Source organism: Eumetopias jubatus, unplaced genomic scaffold, assembly GCF_037043125.1.
Source record: "Eumetopias jubatus isolate StellerSeaLion01/CBP00866 unplaced genomic scaffold, mEumJub1_p1.0 scaffold_5, whole genome shotgun sequence".
NCBI lineage: Eukaryota > Metazoa > Chordata > Mammalia > Carnivora > Otariidae > Eumetopias > Eumetopias jubatus.
The window spans coordinates 96,610,936-96,633,245 of NW_028274811.1; the positions used below are offsets into that span (position 1 = coordinate 96,610,936).

At 41.0% G+C, this 22,310-nt stretch overlaps 1 protein-coding gene across 6 annotated transcripts in view; it reads right to left on the reverse strand.

Moving 5' to 3' along the window:
* Positions 1–22,310, reverse strand: part of TENM2 (teneurin transmembrane protein 2) — a 924,727-nt gene that overhangs the window by 139,847 nt on the left and 762,570 nt on the right. For all 6 annotated transcript variants that reach the window (XM_088023682.1, XM_028102726.2, XM_088023681.1 and 3 more), the window contains 2 exons: positions 6,968–7,162; positions 1,492–1,692 (listed from right to left, as the gene is read on the reverse strand). In XM_088023682.1, the coding sequence (XP_087879808.1) occupies positions 1,492–1,692; positions 6,968–7,162 (396 nt within the window). The remainder of the gene's footprint in view (positions 1–1,491; positions 1,693–6,967; positions 7,163–22,310) is intronic.

Below are 22,310 nucleotides of genomic sequence, written 5' to 3' on the forward strand. Positions count from 1 at the left end.
ACGGCTGGGTCCCTAAAGCAGCAACATCGCGGTCCCCTGGGGACTTGGGACAAATGCAAATTCTTGGGCCTTGCTTGGACCTCCTGAATCAGACACTCTGGGAGGGGGGCTCAGAAATTTGTTTTCCCAAGTCCTCCAGGTGGTTTTGATGTGCACCGGAGTGTGAGAACCACTGTTCCAGAGCTTGAGGCCACCCCAGGCAGAGGTCAGACAGATGCATGTGGATCCTGACTCCCTGGCCAGCTGAGATTTTGACCCTTTTGAGAGCCTGAACTGACCAAAGGTCACTCGGGAAGCCCACAGCTCCATCTCCACAGTGATTGCAAACCCAGCCATCAGCCTGATCGGCACCTTGTGGCAATGAAGACCGCTGTAATTGTGCTACAGTTACACAGCTTCTTTCTCAAAGGAGCTCAAAGTTTTTTGTGCTTGGGGAGGAGACAGACAGACAGATATACACTCTCTGGCGTTCCAGACCTCTCACTCGAGGACAAGCACGTGCCAAGACATTCATCCTTACGACAGACTGCTGAGGGAGGCATGGCTCATCGTGCCTGGGCAGGGAAAACCCAATCAGGAGGGGCAGTGACTCACTTGAAGTCACACAGCATATTGGAAGCGAGCTTGGGCCTTGGATCGAGGGCTCCTCCTCCCCCATCCTCTGCAGAGCTTGGCCTGGACCCCCGGCATCAGCGTTGAAGCCAGAGGCGAGTGGGCTGAGAAGATGTCTCAAAATAGCCCATTTGAACTGACTCTTTTTTTTTCTTTTGGAATGAAATATTCATTTCTTTCCCATTGTAGGCAAAGCTTCACATATATTCCCTTCCTGATTGCCATGGCAATCTAACAGCTGTCTCACTACCCAGAGGAAGGGGGCGGAATGATGATCGCTTGCTTGGATAGGCACTTGTCACTGTGAATGGAACCATTCTCGGGTAGGTTGGGACTGGCTTGAACTGTTGAACCGTTCCATTTTAGGGTCACTCGGGAGGTAAGACACATACTCTTAATTTTAGGAAAATAAAGTGTACCGCGCAACTTCATTATTTTCCTGTCACTGGAGTATTGCGGAGTTTTATAACATGTTCACACGGCACCCTGAGGGAGCCTCTTTTCTGTTTTATAGGACGTTCCGTTCAGTTTGTCTGGGACTGAATTGTTCTGTTTTGTTTTCTGGTACCTTGAGGGAGTGTACAGAAGAAAACCTATAATGCAAATGGAAGCATCCCTCCCGGGCCCCTCATCCGTTTGTAGTGATGAAACAAACGAGGCACGAGAACCCGTGGTGTTTTTTGTTTGTTTGTTTGTTTGTTTCTCAGGATCACAGACTCCATGACTGAGGAAGAGAGAGTAAGAAAGGCACTATGCAATTACCCTATGTCCCTTCATCCCAAGCTAAGTGTCAAGAGTAGATTCCCACCCATTTGGGCTCACAGAAGGAGCATGGGGCTTGAGTGTTGGGAAAAGTGAGGAGGAAACCTCTTGGCTTACCAACAGAGCAGTCGGGACCCATCCAGTTGGGATCACAGCTGCAGAGACCCGTGTCGGGGACGTAAGTGCCATGCCCACTGCACTGGTCTGGGCATTGGACCCTTGCCAGCTCACAGTTTAGACCACCCCAGCCAGGGCTGCAGAGGCATTCTCCATTTACGCAGACCCCATGGCTGGAGCAGGTGGGATCCAAGCAATCAACTGAAAACAAAACAAAAAGAGGAAGAGTATTGATCACTCATGGGGGATGGGCCACGAGATGCCAGCTTGCTGCTCTAGAAATCGGTAATTCACTAACTCCTATCCCCTGGCAAGCAAATGGAGCAGCCCAGGTAATACTTACGTGGTCTCTTGAAGAACAACCCATAAAAAACTCAAGACTTTTTTTATTTTCCAAAACACTGAATCTCAAACTTGAAGAGAAGGTAAGAGAAAGAGGGGCTTTCTCAAGCACAGTTAGGAAGAACCAGATATAGACGTGTGTCATTCAATGCTGAGAACCTTGTACTTACAAATGTTAGTACCTTCAGTAAATCATATCAGAGCTTCTGAGCCCGGGACATGAATGCTGGTGATATCTCTACATGTATCCCCAAGCCCAATTATCCCTCACTATCAGAGAGGAAAAGAAGGCTCATTCTAACTTCACTAATACTTGCCTTCAGAAGGTAACAAAGGATTACAAAGAAAACCAGTGAAACTCATAAATGAGTCACTTTCCTAATTAAATGTCACTTAGGCTATGTCTAAAATTAGGTTTCATTCTCCAAACACACATCTATTGCAGGAGTTAGTAAAAGAGCAGGATAGAAGAGGTGAACCTGGGTGTGGAAATGCCCCCAAAGAGGTAACCATCCTATACATAATCAGGAGGCGCCTGAATGGGTGAGTGCCTGGCCGAGGTGCTGACACCGTCTCAGACTGTCAGTCAGAGGAGTGAATTCTGGTCACTGTCATTCTTGGCAGTTTCATGGTCTGATTGTTTGGCCATCTTAATACTCAGAGTGGATATGCATCCAGTAGGTAACATGAAGATTCTCACTGTAGAAGCAACTCAGAATGAGGAGAGGTGTGAGCTGCAAAAGCCAGTTCTCAAAGACAGGACTTTTTGCATGGGAATGTGACCCCAAACTTTGGACATCTATCCAGGCTCAGAGTTGGGCAAACAGGGCTTTGTAGAGGAAGACCAACTTCCTCAGGTGTTCCTAGAAAATGATGCAGAGATGTTTGGAGAAGAGGACACTGCACACTGTGGGGGTCTGAATGGTGAATGGTGCTCCTGCAGATGGCTCAGATACTGTCTTGTGGATCAGAGAAATAGGCAGGTCTCGTCGCCTTATTTAACTAAGACACCCATTTTCCTCATTTTAACAGCTTGGAAATCAGGTCTCTCGGCCTAGAGTAAAGCATTTGCTTCTGCCATCACCTGGGGGCACAGCCAGCTTGAGACTACTTTAAATTCCTTTCTTGAGGTTTCTTGGACCACACTGCTTGTGTAATTGAGTCCCTCATGTGCATGCGTGCCATCTTGTAGTTCCAGTCCTCAGAGTTTGATTTCTCTCTCTGCCCAGTGCCAAGATTGAAACATGCAAGATTTTTGGTGTCTATATAATTCACCATGACACCAAGATGGCAACCCTTTGAGGTCCCAGCTTTTTGTAGCATAGTCTCAATATTTTTTCTTCTTATACCATACAGAATAATGGTATTGATGATATCTTGGCTCTAAACATGACATTATTTAGATTACCCATGCCACAAACTGTTTCATTTTGGGGGATATCAGACTTCAGGAATTTGGATTTATTAGAAATCACAGTATTCCATGAAGTTTCCAAAGAGCACTGCTCTCTTGAGGCAACAATAAGAATTTTCAGTGTAAGGAGATGTTTCTGAGCTGATCCAATTGAATCTTCTCAGGAAGATATTATTTATGAAAACCAGCTCAAAACTATTTGAGCCATGGGGAAACAGAAGCTGCCACTGATTTAACAGAAATCAAAAATACACTCTCACAAAGGGGAATTTCAGTGATTTATTATTAGTTGGAGATATTTATGATGATGTTAGTTGCTCTGGTTGCAATCACTTTAAGGTTGCATCCATTGTCTTGGGGACTATAACTTCTGACGATATGAACCCTTCTGATACCTTCAGATTTGCTCAGGATGGCGGAGTGCATCTGGAGGTAAATGAATCGAAAGTTTCAAATACATAGAAGACATTTACAAAGAGGCTGTGCAATGCTTTTGGTGTCTGTCTCATGCTTAGCATGGCTAACAAAATATAGTAAGTGTTCAATACACAGTTGATACAGAAATGAATGGCAGACTTTGCTATAAGCACTTGTCGTTAGTGAGACAAACATCCATGAAGAACTGAGAAGAAAGAAACGGTGCTAACAATTTCTTGCTTTGGGGAGGAATGCTATGTAATTTGGGATCTGCACAATATGAACTAATTCATTCAGAATCAATCTTGTCCATGTTCTTCTAACAGTAGAAAATCCCAAAGTTGTAGTTTTTCCTCTGTCCCTTTTTCTAATACAGCAAAATCAAAATAGACACAAAGATATCTCATGTGCTATGTGTCCTCAAAATTACTCTCCATCTATAATTAGCTATTTAAAATGTTTGGTGAGGTGCCAACAGCTAGGAGCTTTCAAAAAATTCAAAAAAATATATCATAATCTTTTTCTTAAAAGGATGAAATAAAAAGTAATATATCCCCCCCAAAAGAAAGCAAAAAGAAAATGTCATTTTTCTTCCAGATAAATTAGTTTTCTCTTCTCTATCTTAAATTATAATATGAAGAAAGGAGGAAAATCCACTGGGATTTATTAGCCCAGGAGTGGAATGTCATCCAAAGAATCATTTATTATGTCTAGAAATATGAGCTAACTCTTTCAGTTATACCAGTAAATATGCCCTTTGTGCTACAGAATTACAGCAGCTGATGGAATAACTAAATTCAGACTTCAAGAAGAGCAGTTTCACTATGAATTTTAAATTTGGTTCCAATTTCATAAGATGGTCTTGTGGCCACATCCTTAGAGTCTTCAGCAGGCAGGAGGGACAACGGCATTTTACGAAGCTTTATAAATAGAAACAGTGTTATACTTAAAAGGGGGACAGTGGCCTTTACCAGCTAAGCACCATGTGCCTTACAACACCAGCCCCCCGGCAGCTGAAATCATTAGAACTCATTTAGTCTTGGGCCCTCTGTAGGTTTGACAAAAAAGGGTTGTGAATGCAATTTCTATCCCTAAGGATAAAAAAAGAGGTCAAGGAGTTTTACAAACAATATGTCCTATAAACCCCTGAAGAACCATGAATTACATTTATGAAGTTAAATGTCATTGAAAAATGACTCAACCATGAAACTGACATGAAAACATGGCTGACTTAAACTAATATGTCAATTCCTCGCTCATCACCTTCTCACTCCCCCAGACATCATTGAATGAAACCTCGGGAATCCGTCCTTTCATTTTCTTGTGCAAATTTGTTAATAGTACAACAATGTTTATGCAGCAAAAATGGAAGATGGCAACTATTGATTTCGTTGCCATGGTCATTTCAGGTAAATTGTTTGAACGTTATGACTATGATGAATATCAGAAATAAAAAAGCTAAATGGAAGAAAAAGTGCTGATCCAGACTTTCTGATTCCATTTCCTATTTTGAAAACAGCATATGAATCACCTCGGTTCATTCTTTTTGGGTAGCAGAAATCAATAGAGGAGATTTCATCCTTTCATAATGATCCACGTGGCTTCCTTGTTTTGTTGGATGGTTAATTCATTTGGAACATTTAAATAGGACGGGTTGGGAGAGTAAGAAAGTTGAGAAATCACTTGAAATTCTACTCATATAGATATGCGCAATCTTTACTGGAGGGAAAAAATTCTAAGACGGGCAATGTCATTGCTCTATCATTTCGTTCTCGCCAAATGATGTATGCAAAAGGTCGTTTTAACCTTTCTTGTCATATTATTGGCCTCTCCCATGTTTTCAGCAAATGCGGCTTTGCCTTCTGTAATCCATTTATCTTTAAGAACTTTAACCTTTCAAGCAGGGTTATTAAATCAGTCCTTCCTCCATCCAAACTCCCAATTTGGTTTTATGATGCAGATGGAGGGAGGCTACCTTTTATAATAGAGGAAAAAATCTATAGAGTGTTGAGCAAATGAAAATCTGGGGGTCAGACTTCTGGGTCCCATTAAGGGCATTACCACTGTTGTATTGGAAAACCTTAGAAGAATAATGTCATGGAAGCGGCCTCTTTGTAACCAGAGTTCTAAAAACTATGAAATGGGAGATTTCAGAAGGGGAACTTTTGTATGTTACTACGGATAAGTTACTGTCATTACTTTGTGGTAAAGGCTACAATGATTGGTTATGTTTTACAGGACACTGGAGATCCATAACTTAATGGGATGTGAGGTCAGATCCCCTCACACCTGAGAACCTCACAGCACCTGAGGTCCTTTCTTACAGCTTGGCAGTGAGCAGCTGAGGGAGAACACAGGATATGGCGTCTAACAGAGTCTTTTCTTGGCGGGCATCCTGAGTGGTCCTCTCAAGCTGTTTCACATGGGGTAGGCTGTGGGGTTCACCATTTCCCTTAGTTTGTTGGGAGAGTTGACACTTCTTTTTCCACTGGGAACATGGGAGGGAAAAGGCTCTTTGAGTTGTATGGGGATGTTTGCCCGGGAGACTGAAGTAGAGGAAAGCTGCTCAGCTGGTAAAGAACAACTGAGCCAATTCAAAGGTTGGGGAGTGGGCTGGGATGGACAGCACCTAGGCTCGTGCCTTCCTACCAATTCTGCTTGATACTTCATATAAAGAGAAACCATAGATGGACAACCAGAGACCATATTCTGGAAGTGCAAGTCTGACTGCTTTCTATGGACATTATTTTTGCTAAAATGTACACAGACATATGTGGGCACTGATTCCTGGGGACAGTTAAAAAAAAACAAACACAGCTATAGGGAAGACAGGGAGATTAAGGATTCTTGTGGTTTTTTTGTTTGTTTGTTTTGTTTTGTTTTCTGGATAGCTTTAGTAATTCCCAAATCAGAGGATTTTAAATAAAGCAAAGAAAAGAGGAAGGAAGATAGGAGAAGGGGAAGAAAGAAAAAGAAGGAAAAGAAGGAGCAGGAAGGGGAGGAGGAGGAGTTCCAGGCAAAGAGCAGAAAGACAAAGGCAGAGAAAGCAATTTAAAGAGGAAAAGTAGCTAATTAACATAAAGAACGGTAAAACAAAGCATTCCTTCCAGAACCACTCCACAGGCCTGTGTTTTCTACAGTCTTAGAAGTCTACGAAAGCCAAGGTGTTTCGAGTTCTTTGTGCAAAATATTGAAGTTTCCTTTGCAAAATGCGGAGCCTTGGATTGGGCTCATTAGCAAAAGTCTGGGCCTGCAGACACCTCCCACCTCTGCTGCTGCCCAGGCTGGCCCTGCAGCGCTTACCTTCCTCACAGTGCTCGCCTTTGTAGCCAGCTGAGCACACACAGTTCCCATCAATGCAGGAGCCGTGGCCCCCGCAGGAAGGATCGATGCACTGATTCATGGGCACATCACACTCGGCGCCTTTCCAGCCGCTGTAGCACTGGCATGTCCCTTTAGAATACTGTCCGTTCCCACTGCACAGGACAGGGCAGGCAGCTGCAAAAACCAGAGACAGAGCACCAGGTCACGGGGGGGAGTGCCTGACAGGTTGCGTGCATCTAAGAAGGTAGAGCCCACCTGGCATTTCAGCTTTGCTTGCAGTGTTCTAGGCTGGGGACTCTGGTTGTGGAGGTGCACAGCCGACTTCAAATGTAACCATCACAATGACAACCACAAAAATGCTACTAATAACAGTAGCGACCACCAATTCTATGCTTGTTATGTGCCAGGCACAGCATCAAATGTTCTATGTGCAATTTATTACTTAACCATCATAATTATTTGATGAAGTGGAGGCTAGAATCCTGATGCCCATTTTATGCATGAGGTACAGACTGGTCAGGGTAGGTGGCCAAAGTCACAAAGCTCAAAAGAGGCGGAATCCCCTTGGAAAGCAGGTTGGCCCAACTTTCAGCTGCGCCCTTGACAAAGCTACGTGGACGCACACGATATTTTCAGTGGCACAGGGAATCAGATCCCGTTTTGCTGGGTATTTTACCCTCTGGTTAGATGGCTCCTATTCCTGACAAGCTGGTGTCCATTAAAAAAGGAAAGGGGATAGGCCACGGTTTACACACTTAATCTCTTTATGCCTTAGTTTCCTTATCTAGACCACAAAGGGATAACTTTGCCTACCTCAAAGCATGACTGTGTAATAAAGTATAGACTAAATATGCCTAGACTATTAAAAAAAAAAGAGCAAGAAGGAGGGTGCAGCTGGAAGATAGGAAACCTCTAGTAGTCCTGTTTCGGCTGGGACTCTCCTGCATCCCTTGATAAGAAGAAGGCTAAAAATCAGTGAGGACCGTCTGGTATGAGATTACCAATGGTTTTTACCAGTTTTGCCTTAATCGTGCCAACTCACCCCTTTTTTTAAAATAATAAATTTTATTATAAATAAATTTATAAAAAATTTATTATTTTTTAGAGAGTAAGAGTGGGATTTTAGTGGTCACCTTTAGGCTTTGGGCTTTACGTTTCAGAATCCATTTGTAAAGAACCTAAATTTACAACTGGGTCTTTCATTTGGGCCTAAAAGGAGGATACGACTCCCTGCTATGCAACTGGCACTCAGGGACCTTCAGGAATGACCAACAGGGGTATTTCAGTGACTCCTGGTTCTCGCGTGATTTGGAATGCACATGTACGTGTGTGTGTACAGCCCATGCTGTGTCCCTGTCCTATGAAGCAGTGGCACATCTAATCAGATCACTCTGCGGTCAGTGGTGCCACACTGGCTCATCAATCATCCCCTGTTGTCAGGTTTCTGTCTTGTTTTTATAATAATTAACTTCCCTTCTGTGAGTGTCTAATTTCCCAGAGCTCTAAACTCCTTGAGGACAGGACCACGTTCATCACTGTTGATTTCCTTTCAGCTCTGCATTCATCAATGCTGATGTAAGTAAATATTTCTCCTATGTTCCTGATATTTAGAGATCCTCAAATAGGGAGGTTATGGGCAAGCGCTAAAAGGACATTTATGAAAAATGTGGAAACAAAACAGTTTCTGGAGTAGACCTCATGCTGCACACACAGTGCCTTTTCTGGGGGGAAGTGCATGTTTTAACTTAATTGGAAACTGACTTGAAACAAAAACATCTCAACAGTTGACGTATGATTGAAGGATATCCTCCCTGAAAACATTTTATAATAAATACAACAGTTGTGAAAATCATTTAGGGTATAATTCCAAGTAGAATTCTTATCCTTCTGAATCTACCAGAGGACAATAAATAACGAGTTCAAAAGTGAGAACAGCAAAGCCACATATTGAATTTTGGATGGACTCTCCTTAAATGTAGGGAGCATGATTTCTATCCCCAGGATACATAAGCAGAGATCTGGACAGAGTTGCTACCCATACTGATGGTCTAAGAGAGGGTAGAAGAAAACTTTGAACCCAGGGTGCCCAAGATTCAGGTTAGGAACTGTTCAAATATGAAAAGCATGAGAAAAAGTATGGGCTTATGCAAAGTTTTGGGAGGGTTTTGAAGACAAAGTAAACTTGTTCCATATCAGTGCTTCACAGAACATGCAAAGCTCTATGGCAGGAATGGCAAATGTGTGCACATGAACTACTATTCGCCCTTCTTGCACCTCTGCAGACATCATCAAGTGAGCATGATCATGGCATCTTGTCACCCAGAGCCTAGACAGGGCCTCAAAAGCTTCAATGCAGTGCCCAGAATGAGACCTGCAAGAAGGCAAAGTTGGCATTCGAGAGAAAATCCACTTTCCATTTCTGACCTAGGTAACATTAAAGGTATCTCTTCTACTGGAGAGACTAGAATTGGCGCCATTTCTTACCCCACTTCTACTCTCGCCCACTGAAATAAGAAACTAGTGAGAAGGGCAGCCACACATGTAGTGAAATGAGCTTCCAAGGCTGTTTCTGACTTGAGGATTCTATATTGGACAAGCTGCCATGAACGGCAGAGAAAGTTATATCAAATCACCACCACTGGACTCCCACTGCACCTTCTTTCCTCTCAAAGAGTAGAAGAGGGTAGAAAGTAAGGAGCAAATAAGTACTGTCTTTATTAATTGATAAAGTGCAGTTATAATATTTTATTTATTCATATTGAAACTATTTTTCTTCTGCATAAACTCCACGTGGTGAAAAAAAATAGGATTGTCTGAAAGGTAAGAATGGATTTTATTTAAAACTAGGTGCCTGGGAAATCAAATTTAAAATGTGACCTACTTAAATTACTCAGGGGAAAAAATGGAGAATAGTGAGGTCAGAGAATTCTCCACATTCTAAATGCAGCCTTCTTTCAATATGTTTGCTGTGTGCTCACCAGGAGTGTGGTAAAAAATGCAAAACTCTGTGGTGTTCTCTGGAAAGCGGGGCACTGGATGGGCTTGGCTGATGCCACATAAAAAAGCAGAAGCAGGGGCGCCTGGGTGGCTCAGTCATTAAGCATCTGCCTTCGGCTCAGGTCATGATCCCGGGGTCCTGGGATCAAGCCCCACATCGGGCTCCCTGCTCAGCAGGAAGCCTGCTTCTCCCTCTCCCACTCCCCCTGCTTGTGTTCCCTCTCTCACTTGTGTCTCTTTCTCTGTCAAATAAATAAATAAAATCTTAAAAAAAAGTGGAAGCAGCTTAAAGAGGAATGAATTTCTTTAGTAATCCATTTGCCACTGGGGCAGAGTACAAAAGCCAGAAGCGAGACTTCTAGTGGTCGCTGGGCTGACCTGCACGGAGAGCACCATCCTTCAGGAGTAACTGACTCATTCTCAGACATAACTCAACCCAGAGCTTCACAGGATGTAAGGCTCAGCCTGATCCTCATTTGAGAGGCTGAATGTGAAGTGGGGGACCTCTTGTTATTCATAACTCTTCTTGTATTTTTACTATCACTAAATCTACATGATTTTTTTTCTGACAGGTTATAGGACAAACAACTCCTGACTCCACACACCCTGCCCAGAGGTAACATAGAACAGAATTGGAAAGAGCAAGGATTTTGGTATCATAAAGATCTGGCTTTAAAACCTGGCCTGTCACTGACCAGTTTTGGGATTTTGGTCAGATTACTGCATTTCTCTGAGACCCAAGTTTACCTTCAAAATATTGTCTTTCAGGGTTGAGGGGAGCATTAAATGCGATTACGTGTGCAAGGACTCAGTAGCTGACACACGGTTTACGATGAACTGAGTCTCCAGATTGACTGCAAGGGTTAATAACATTAAAAATGCAGTATGTCTCAGATGTACACATGTATGGGCACATGCACGCACACTCACACACGCACACCACCACCACCTCCCCCATAAGATTTTCAAATAATACTAATGGAAAGAGCTCATCTTCTTCCCCTAATCTTCTCTGGTTGTGGGTGGGAGGTGGTTCTGGAATCACATGTGGCGTGTTTTACGTCCCTGCCTCTCTCTCTCCTCTTTCTAAGGCTTACAGGAGCAGCACACTGTGCATTCAAGCTACTATTTAAAATTAATTAAAATGTTTGTATAAAGTTACTATTCTTGTTTTACTAAATCTAGTAGATGGAAGCTCTAAGACTCACACAGAAGGAAAATAAATTACCACTGTCACTAACAACTGACAAGTTAACGGACTGATGACAAAAAAAAAAAAAAAAGACAAAATTTAGATTCACCTAAATGGTGTAAAACTCATTTTAATGATCAAACTGGAGCTTTTTTTTTTTTTTTCCCCCTCTCCCAAAGTTCTCTGTGAGGGATGAAATGAATTATCAGTGTTATTTACTCGGTGGGAAGTAACAGGACAAGCCACCCAGGTCTGCTGTTTTAAGTAAAACAAGTCCCATCTACTTGAAGCTTGCAGTAGAGGAAATACCTGGAGAAAATGTAGAGATGTTGAAAAGGCTGACTCATAAGGCAGAGGGAAAATATCTGCATCTTGCCAAGTCATTTATAGGCAGGGCTAGATGTACAGAGGGAATTTCAGATATTGTGCTTTTTAAAAATTATTTGAAATATGATTGAAAGGCTCTGTGGAAAAGAGACTTGAGAAGACTTGAACCTAGTAATCTGGGTAAATTGTCAAAATAGCACTAACAATTGGTGGCCTTACTTCCCAGTTATTCCATAAATATTTATGAATAACCTAATATGTGCTAGTAGCTGGGTTAGGTGGTAGGAAAAAAGTGATGTAGAAATAAGGATGCCTTGATTCTCCTGAAGCAATTGAGGATGTAATATTTGGGTTACAAAGGCAAAGCAAGCAAAGTTCAGTGTCTTTAACATCAAAACTAGTGTCCCATTGTCTTTCCTGATTGTGGAATTAGCTTGGTGCTGAGCATAATGTGTTAGGAAAGGTAGGTTTCACTTCTTGCTAGGTCCCTGCAAATGGCAATATATTTGGTAGACAATAAAGCTTAACATCTACTGAACATGTATTCAAAAATAAATTCCAGAGTGATGTCACCAAGATGGTGACACTGCCTTGACTTTGTTCTCTTTCACAGGAAGAACAACTAACAACTATTCATGAATAAGATACCACTGAGAAAATCCTAGAACATGGGGGTGAGGCTGAAGACCCTCCTGCAGCTCAAAGACAGACTGCAGTAAGAGGTAAAATAAATGGCTACATTTGATTGCATTGTCTCTCCCCCATGCCAGGGCAGCACCACATGGAGACATCTCCCTGAGCCTTCAGCTCCTCCAGTGGGAAAAAAGAACCCTGGGGAAACAACCAGCCCCTAGCCCCTTCCCCCTCCCACCCAGCCCAGGCAAGGGTTGCTATGTGGGAGCCCTGACTCTGATCTCAGGGGAACTGCAGGGGGTTGCAGGGGAATCCTAACCACTTGGGATTGCAGGGGAATCCCAACCACTGGGAATCTGACTTCGAGGGAGCATGGGGAGGGGCTTGCCACAGCTAGTGCATGGATCTTGGCAGACCAAGTTCATACCTGCAGGGCCCAAAGGGTATCCCAACCAGCAGTTTTGCTCATCTACAGAACAAAGGTGGGGGTGTACTCTGATCAGGGGACTTGGTGGGATGCAGACCTGCCTGATTTGGATCTTTATTTATTTATTTTTAAAGATTTTATTATTTGACAGAGAGAAACACAGTGAGAGAGGGAACACAAGCAGAGGCAGAAGGAGAGGGAGAAGCAGGCTTCCCACAGAGCAGGGAGCCCGATGCAGGGTTCGATCCCAGGACCCTGGGGTCATGACCTGAGCTGAAGGCAGACGCTTAACGACTGAGCCACCCAGGTGCCCCTGATTTTGATCTTTAAAAGAGGAGTTTTGTGGGCTCTAGAACCTAGTTTGCCCATACCCAAGCAAGGAGCTGAATCATAGCCCCACCCACTGTAGGGAGAGGGTCTTCCAGTCCTATCTGACCAGAAGGGCTGGTGACAACTCCTGGAAGCAGGGTAGCCCCAATGGTGCTTGAGTTAAGAGGCAGACAGGAAGAGCTGATTGCCCCTAAAGCAAAGTTAGTACAAGGCATGGAGGGTTTCTGTGCTATGCACAGGTAGAGGGATTAATTCATAGCCAAGGCTGAAGGTAGCTCTCAGGCCCTCCCACCTGGAGAGTCTGTTTGGAAATCAAGAGTAGCCTGGAGGAGTCCTTCCCCCCGCCCCCCCAGGAAAGGGGGCTGAGACATAGCCCCACACACTCTGGAGTGTGACTTTTGGCCCTATATGCCAGGGCTGGCAAAAAAACTGTGAAAACTGCATGGCCCAGTGGTGCTAGAGCTGAGAGTAGGGCAGGCAGAGCCAGCAGTTTGCAGAGCAAAGCCAGTAGACCTGTTTGGCCCTGGAACTTGGAGTACAAGTCGGCATGTGTTAAGACAACAAAGAGTTTTACTGGTTTTAGAGCATCTTCCCCACAGTGCCCTGGCAGGGAATCTAATTTGTATCCCTGCTCATTGCTGAGTACAACCTTCAGCCTGTCTGACCAAGGAAACTGACCAGAGCACATGGGAAGCTACATAGCCCATTCAACAACCCTACATACAGTGGCATTTAAACAGAGAGCACAGCCTGTGGTTTCCTTTGTTTGTAGAGCAAAATGAGTGGCCTCATATGACTAGAGAATTCAATGAATACCCTGGCCTGATTTGAACTCCCAAACAATGAACTGTACAAACCTTGGGTCTTGGCCTGCTGCCCTGACTAATTCATAGTCCGTCCATTACTGACTATAATACCTAGTCCTGACTATTTATTAAGCCTGACCAGGGAATCCAGGAAACCATGGAGCCTATCCTATAGCTTCACTTGGGTAGAGAACCAAGCCAGCAGTCATATTCAACTGTTCTCAGCCTTGTCCTTAGGGCTCAAACAGTTGCCTTGCCCCCAAACAGACCATAATAGCAGGCCCCACCTGCCCAAGGACATTACCACTAGACACACCCAGAAAGCCAAAATGAGCTGACTGTTGAGGAACTGTATTTTCCAAAGCAAACCTGTAAAATCTAGAAGAAGAGTCCCATTACTCAAATGGGCAGATATTAACATAAAGAATCAAGGACCACAAAAGAATCAGGTAAATATGACACTACTGAAGGAAACTATAAAATTCTAATAACTGACCCTAAGAAATGGAGATGTATGAACTGTCAGACAAAGAATTCAAATTAATACTCTTACGGAAGTTCAGTGAACTATAAGAAAACACAACTAAGTGAAAGTAGGAAAATGATGTATAATCAAAATGAGAAGTTTGGCAAGGAAATAAAAACCATCAAAAAAATTCCTCGAGTTGAAAAATACAATAACTGAACTGAGAATTCAACAGAGAGTTTCAAAAGTAGTAGACTTGACCATGCAGAAGAAAGAATCTGTGAGCTGGAGGATAGAACATTGGAAATCACCCAGTCAATGGAGCAAAAAGAAAAGAATGAAAGTGTGAAGAAAGCCTATAGGAATTATAGGACACAATGAAAAGAAAATATATTCACATTATGGGAATTCCAGAAGGTGAGAAACAGAGAACAGAAAGTATACTTAAAGCAATAATGGCTGAAAACTGCCCAAACCTAGGGAGAGAAATGGACATCCAGATCCATGGGACTGAAAGTACCAAAAATAGGCTGAACTCAAATAGGGCTACACTGTGACACATTAATTAAGTTGTCAAAAGTAAAAGACAAAGACAGAATTTTAAGAGCAGCAAGAGAAAAGATCGAAGTTATATACAAGGGAATACCCATAGGACAATCAACTAATGTTTCCATAGAAACTTTCCAGGCCAGGAGAAAATGGGATGACATATTCCGAACATCGAATAAAACTAACTGTCAACCAAGATTTCTATACCTGGTGCAGCTGTTCCTCAGAAACAATGGGGGAATAAAGACTTACCCAAATAAACAAAAGCTGAGGGAGTTCATGACCACCAGACCTGCATTACAAGAAATGCTAAAGGAGTTTTGTGAGTGGAAGTGAAAGAATGCTAATTAACACCATAAAAACATAAAAAGGTAGTGTAAATCTCACCGGTAATGGTAAATATAGAATTAGAGTCTGCGATATGGTAATAGTGGTGCACAACAAACTTACAACTCTAGCTCTAGTTCTAAGTTATGCAATATAAAAAACATGTAAGTTGTAATAGCAATAATCTAAAATGTGAGTGGGAAAAGTGTAAAATATATGAATCTATTAAAATTAAGTTGTTAATAGTTTAAAAGATGGTGTCATAAGTTTATAATATTTTATGTAAATTCCACGGTAACCACAAGAGAAAATCTTGTAGTAATTACCCAAAAGAATACAAGAAATAAATCTAAGTATACTGATGTCAAAAGACAACAAAACACACAAAAAAGATAGCAGGATAAGGAATAAGGAACAATGGATCTACAGAACAACCAGAAAACAATTAACAAAATGGCAATAGTAAGTGTTTACTTATCAATAATTATTTTAAATGTAAATGATTAAAATCTCCAGTCAAAACACAAAGAGTGGCTGAATGGATAAAAAAACAAGATTTAACAACATGCTACCTAAGAGACTTGTGTTAGCCTCAAAGACACAGAGAGTGAAGGGATAGAAAAAAGGACATTTCAAGTAAATGGTAACAACAACTACAACAACAACAAAAGGCAGAGTAGCTATACTTATATCAGACAAAAGAGACTTTAAAAATGATAAAAAGAAACAAGGAAAGTCATTATATAAAGGGGTCAATACATCAATAAGAGAAAAACAATTGTAAATATTTATGTGCCCGACATTGGAGCACCTAAATATATAAAGTGAAAACTAACAGAGCTAAAAGGAGAAATAAACAGTAATACAATAATAGTTGGGGACTTTAATACCCCATTCTCAACAATGGATAGATCATCCAGACAGAGAATCGATAAGGAAATAGCTGATTTGAACAACACTATGATCAAATAGACCTAATAGACAGATACAGAAGCTTCTGCTCAACAACAGCAGCATATATGTTCTTCTGAAGCACACATAAAACATTTTCTAGGATAGATCATATGTGAGGCTACAAAACAAGTCTTAGAAAAATCAAGAAGATTAAAATTATACCAAGAACCTCCCAAACCACAGTGGCATGAAACTAGAAATCAAGAGCAAGGGGAAAACTGGAAAATTCACAAACATATGGAAATTAAACAACATCTTCCTGAACAAACAACTGATCAAAGAAGAAATTAAAGGGGAAAAAGATTTCTTGAGACAAATGAATATAGAAATACAACATACCGGAACTTATGGGATGCAGCAAAAGCAGTTCTAAGTGGGAAGTTTACAGCAATAAATGCCTACATTAAGAAGCAAAAAGAGCCCCAATAATCAACATAACTCTATGCCTTAAGGAACTAGAAAATAAAAAAAACTAAGCCCAAAGTTAACAGAAGAAAAAAATTGTAAGGATTAGAGCAGAAATAAATGAAATAGGGAACAGAAAAACAATAGGAAAGATTAACAAAATTAAGAGTTGGTTCTTTGATAAGATAAACAAAATTGACAAGCCCTTAGCTAGACTAACCAAGGGGGGGGGGAAAGGATCCAAATGAACAAACTGAAAAATGAAAAAGGAGACATTACAACTGATAACACAGAAATACAAAGAATCAGAAAAGGCTACTATGAACGGCTATTCACCAACAAACTGGACAACCTAGAAGAGATGGAAAAATTCTTAGAAATAAACAAATTACCAGTAAGGAGACTGAATTAGTAATAAAAAAAAATCTCCCAATGAAGAAAAGCCCAGAACCAGATGGCTTTATTGGTGAATTTTACCAAACATTTAAAGAAGAATTAACACCAATCTTTCTCAAACTCTTCCAAAAAATTCCAACTGGAGATCCTGTTTGGGAAACTCAGAGTAGCCTAGAGTGGCTCCTCATCTTCCCACCCAGGCAAGGGGGCTGAGAATACATTTTATGAAGCTAGCATTGTCTGATATCCAAACCAGAAAATAACCCTACCAGAAAAGAACACTACAGGCCAGTATCCCTAATAAATATAATGCAAAACTCTCACCAAAATACTAGCAAACTGAATTTAGTGGTACATTAAAAGGATCATTCACCATGATCAAGTGGGATTTATCCCTGGGATGTGAAGATGGTTCACATACATCAACCAATTAATGTGACATATTACATTAATAAAGGGAACCAAAATAATACCATCTCAATAGACACAGAAAAAAACATTTGACAAAATTATCATCCTTTTGTGATAAAAACTCTTAACAAATTAGGCAAAGAAGGAACATATCTCAACATAATAAAGGCCACATATGACGAGCCCATAGCTAACATCACAGTCAATGGTGAAAGGCTGAAAGCTTTCCTCTAAGATCAGGAACAAAACAAGGGTGTCCACTCTCATTACTCCTATTCAACAAAGTATTAGAAGTACTAGCAAGAACAATCAGGCAAGAAAAAGAAATAAAAGGCACTGGAATTGGAAAGGAAGAAGTAAAATTGTCTCTATTTGCAGATGACATGATTTTATACAGAGAAAACCTTAAAGCATTCAACCAGAAAACTTAGATCTAATTGATGAATTCCATAAAATTGCACGATACAAAATTAACATACAAAAATCAGTAGTATTTCTATACACTAACAACAAAGTTTTTGAAAAAGAAAGAAACTAATGCCATTTACAATAGCATCAAAAACAATAAAATACTTAGGAATAAATTTAACTAAGGAGGAGAAAGCTCTCTATTCTGAAAGCTACAAGACACTGATGAAAGAAATAAAAAAAGACACAAATAAATAGAAAGGTATCCTGTACTTATGGACTGGAAAAATTAATATTGTTAAAATGTCAGTATTACCAAAAGTCATCTATAGATTCAATGCAGTTTTTATCAAAATTCCAATGGCATTTGGGTTCACAAAAGACCACAAATAGAAAAAGAAATCCTGAGAAAGAACAAAGCAGGAGATATCATACTTTTTGGGTTTAAGCTATACTGTAAAGATACAGTCATCAAAACAGTATGGTCCTGGCATAAAAGCAGACACATAGGTCAATAGAAAGAATTGTAGAGTCCTAAAACAAACCCAATTGTATATGGTCAACTAATATTTGGCAAGGAAGGCAAGGGCATTTACTGGAGAAAAGGTAGTTTCTTCAATAAAATGGAGCTGGGAAAATTGGATATTCACATGTAAAAGAATGAAACTGGACCCCTCTCTTACATCACTCACAAAAATTAACTCAAAATAGATTAAAGACTTAAATGTAAGACCTGAAACTATGAAACCCTTAGCGGAAAACATAGGAACAAAGCTCCTTAACATGGATCTTGCTAATGATTTTTTTGGATATGACACCTAAAGCACAAGCAACAAAATAAGAAGAAACAAGTCGGACTACTTCAAACTAAAAAGCTTCTCCACAGCAAAAGAAAACCATCAACACTGTGAAAGACAACCGTCAGAATAGGAAAAAAAAACATTTGCAAACCCCATGTACCTGGTAAGGGGTCAATATCCAAAACATATAAGGGAGTCATACAACTCAATAGCAAAAACAAACAAAAACAAAAGCAAATAACCCAATTTAAAAATGGGCAAATGACCTGAATAGGCATTCCTTCAAGAAAGATATACCAGTGGGTACATGAAAAGATGCTCAACGTCACTAGCCCTTAAGGGAAATGAAAATTAAAGCCACAATGAGATATCACCTCACGCCTGTAAGAATGGCCATCATTAAAAGATAAGAGCTAACATATGCTGACATAGATGTGGAGAAAAGGGAACATGTGTGCACTGTTGGTGGGATTGTAAATTGGTATAGCTCCTAAGGAGAAGAGTATAAGGATCCTCAAAAAATAGAACCACCATGAACAGCAGTTCCACTCCTGGGAATATACTCAAAGTGAACAAAACCACTAACTCAAAAAGATATCTGTGCCCCCATATTCATAGGAGCATTGTTAATCACCACTAAGACATAGAAACGATCTAAATGTTCACTGATGGGCAAACGAATAAAGAAGTTATGGTGTATATACACAACGGAATATTATTCAACCATAAAAAATGAGGACATCCTACTATTTGCAACAATATGGATGGAACTTGAAGGCACTCTGCTAAGTGAAATGTCAGATGGAGAAGGACAAAACTGTACCATCTCATCTACATGTGGAATCTGAAAGAGCACAACAGACCAAACTCATGGAAAAAGAGATCATCAGACTTGTGGTTACCAGACGTGGTGGTGGTGGGGGGGTGGATTGGAGGAAAATGGTCAAAAGTTTCAGTCATAAGACAAGTAAGTACCGGGCTATAATGTACGGCACGAGGACCGCAGCTAACACTGTTGTATGATATATAGGACAGTAGTGAAGGGAGTAAAATCCTGAGTTCTCACCACAAGCAGAGAAACTTTTTCCTGTGTTACCTTTCTTTTCTTTTTATGAGCAAGACCTCTATATGAGGAGATGAATGGTACCTGAATCTACTTGTGGTAATCATTTCACAATCTATATAAATCAAACCATCATGCTCTATGCCTTAAACTTATACAGTGCTGCATGTTAATTACTCCTCAGTAAAACTGAAAAAAAAATTCCAGACAGATTAAAGATCTAAACAGAAAAAAAAAAGCTACAAAGCATTAGAAAAAATAGTGAAGATTAATTTTATTTTCTTGGGAGGAGGATATGTAAGGAAGACAAATTCTAGAGATTGAGAAGGAAAAGAAGATCGGGTTTGATTACATAGGATTTACATCTTCTATACTGCAAAGAATGCCCTAAACAAAATTAAGGGATGAGCAACCTCAGGAAGAAATATTTTTAACACATTTTACAGAATAAAGTTTGCTATTTGAAATACATAAAAAGCTCTTACAAATCAGTAAAAAGTGACGAATGAATGAAAACCTGGGCAAAGAACATATAAATAGAGATGTAAAGTGCCAATAAAAGTATGAGAAGACACACAGCTTCACTAGCAATTAATTAAGTATAGATAAAATAATGAGGAGAAATAATCCTTGGCTTATTAGATTGGAGGAAAAAAAAAACATTCAAAAGACTGATAACCACCAAGACTGCCGTGGCTGAGGGGAAATGGGCTCTGTCAAACACAGCTGGTGGGGGCAGAAATGTAAACTAGCTCTCTGGGGCTGGGGATAATTTGTCACTGTCTGGATAGCTCTCTGACTCACTATGCCCAACCGAGAAGCCTGTTGACCTCCGTGCCTCAGTTTTCCCTCCCTAGGAATTGGGCAGGGCGATAAAGGGCTCTTTGTGTAGGAAGAGTGAGGAGGTTGGAAAATAAAAGTTAGGAACAATTATAAAAGTACAAATGCAAAGATCACCAGCCATTCTGATCACAATGGTCACCTCTGACCCAAAGAGCAACCCCCACTTCCTGCCTGGAACATTCCAGTGCTAGTTGGTCTCAGTGGGGGCAAGATCCAGCAGGACCCCCACGAAGAGAAGGAGAAAGCAGAGGGCACTTCTGACAGACAGGGGCAGAATCTCTGGCCCAGAGGGCCAAAGTTCAGGTGCACCAACTTCCTCGTTCCTGTTCTGTCAAATGGCACATTAATAAGCAAGAAAGCGATTCAGGGAAGAATTTCCAGAAGGACAAAAAACTCATCAGGTGTGTCAGATCTCTGACATTCAGGAGCCATGTGGGGAAAGACGCACACGCTGACTTAAGCACGAAAGTATGGATGCTTTAATTAATCCGGGGTGAATTTAATTGCTTTAGTTAAGTGGAAATCGGGTTAAAAATGATGCAGAGCATGCTGGGGTGTGTTAAAAACATGACATATGAGTTGGATGAATCGATAAATTAAAAGTGCACAGATGTTTTAATTAAACCCAGGGAAGTTAACGAAGATCGCAAGAGACTTTTAAGCCTATGATTAATTCAATTCATTTAAAATACCTGTAGAGATATGGGGATGCCTCCATTTTGAGAGTTATAAAAGTTCTCAATCGGTAAGTGCTTAAGCTGTTCTTAAGAAACGTCTAAGTTGTGTGTGTGTGTGTGTGTGTGTGTGTGTGTGTGTGTGTGACTGAACAACATTAATTACATAATGAATATTTAAATTCTTCACAGTACACAGTAAACCTTTCTGCAGCTCAAGTCCAGAAATGAAGTCGCTTTTCACTTATTGTGTTTCAAGCAATGAGACGCGTCTGCAAATTATTGTTGTCTTGTTATCTACAAGCACGGAAGCTTCCAGAAGACCTAGAGGGTCTATTTATTTACTGCTGTCTCCCCAGCTGGTAGAGCAGTGCCAGACATAGTGTAGGCTTAGGAGTTAGCTGAATTTCCCTTCATTTTTACTGGCTGTGTGACAATAGATGCTATTTTCAGCCTTGATTTCCTTATCTTTAAAATGGGACAAGAATTCAGGAGTACCTACCTGATTGTGTTTTTAAGAGGGTAAAACGAGATAATGTCTATAAAGTGCTATGTACAGTGCCTGGCAAATAATAAGAAATCTATAAATGGATTTTATTATCATTTTTATTAGGAGAAAATTATTCTGATTCATCCCATTATAAAGGGACAGGTAAGGGTAAAGCACCCTCTTTCACATCACCCATCCCAGCTGACTTCCTCTCTTAACACTGCTTTATTTACTAATACAGAAGGTTTTCCTAAAACCCTACTACTTCTCCTACTCTGCATCATTGTTGACAGCAAGTTCCCCCAGGGTTAGTTAGGCACTCTGCTTCCTAAGGCCGCTTGGCAACTTACCTAGTCACTTACAAAGGGAAAAAAAAAAAACAAAAACCTTTTTGGCCTCCAAAGCAATTTAACCTGGGGGAGGGCTCACTGATTTAAGCCCCGAGAAGTGATTTGTTTGGTAATACAGCAAGCACAGGAAACGTGAATAGCCAGTTTTGGAGGCTGTGGGTACGGACTCACAGGAGGCCACTACATAATGGGGAATGCAACTTCTACACGCTGGAGGCGGGCCTCCTCCTCCTCCGCGAGCCGGGAGACGGGGTGGGGGTCAAAGTGACGTTGCTGCTTCTGGTCACAACTCTCTTTGGGGTGTCTCAGCAGAGTTCAAGGGCAATGTTATCTAGACTCAGACTTGAATGGCACAAGAGTCTTCTGGGGATCCCATAAGAAGGCAGATTCTGATTCAGAAGGGCTGGAATCAGAAGATGATTCTGATTCATCAGGCCTCAGGGTTTGGATATTCAACAAGCTCCCCAGGCTGAG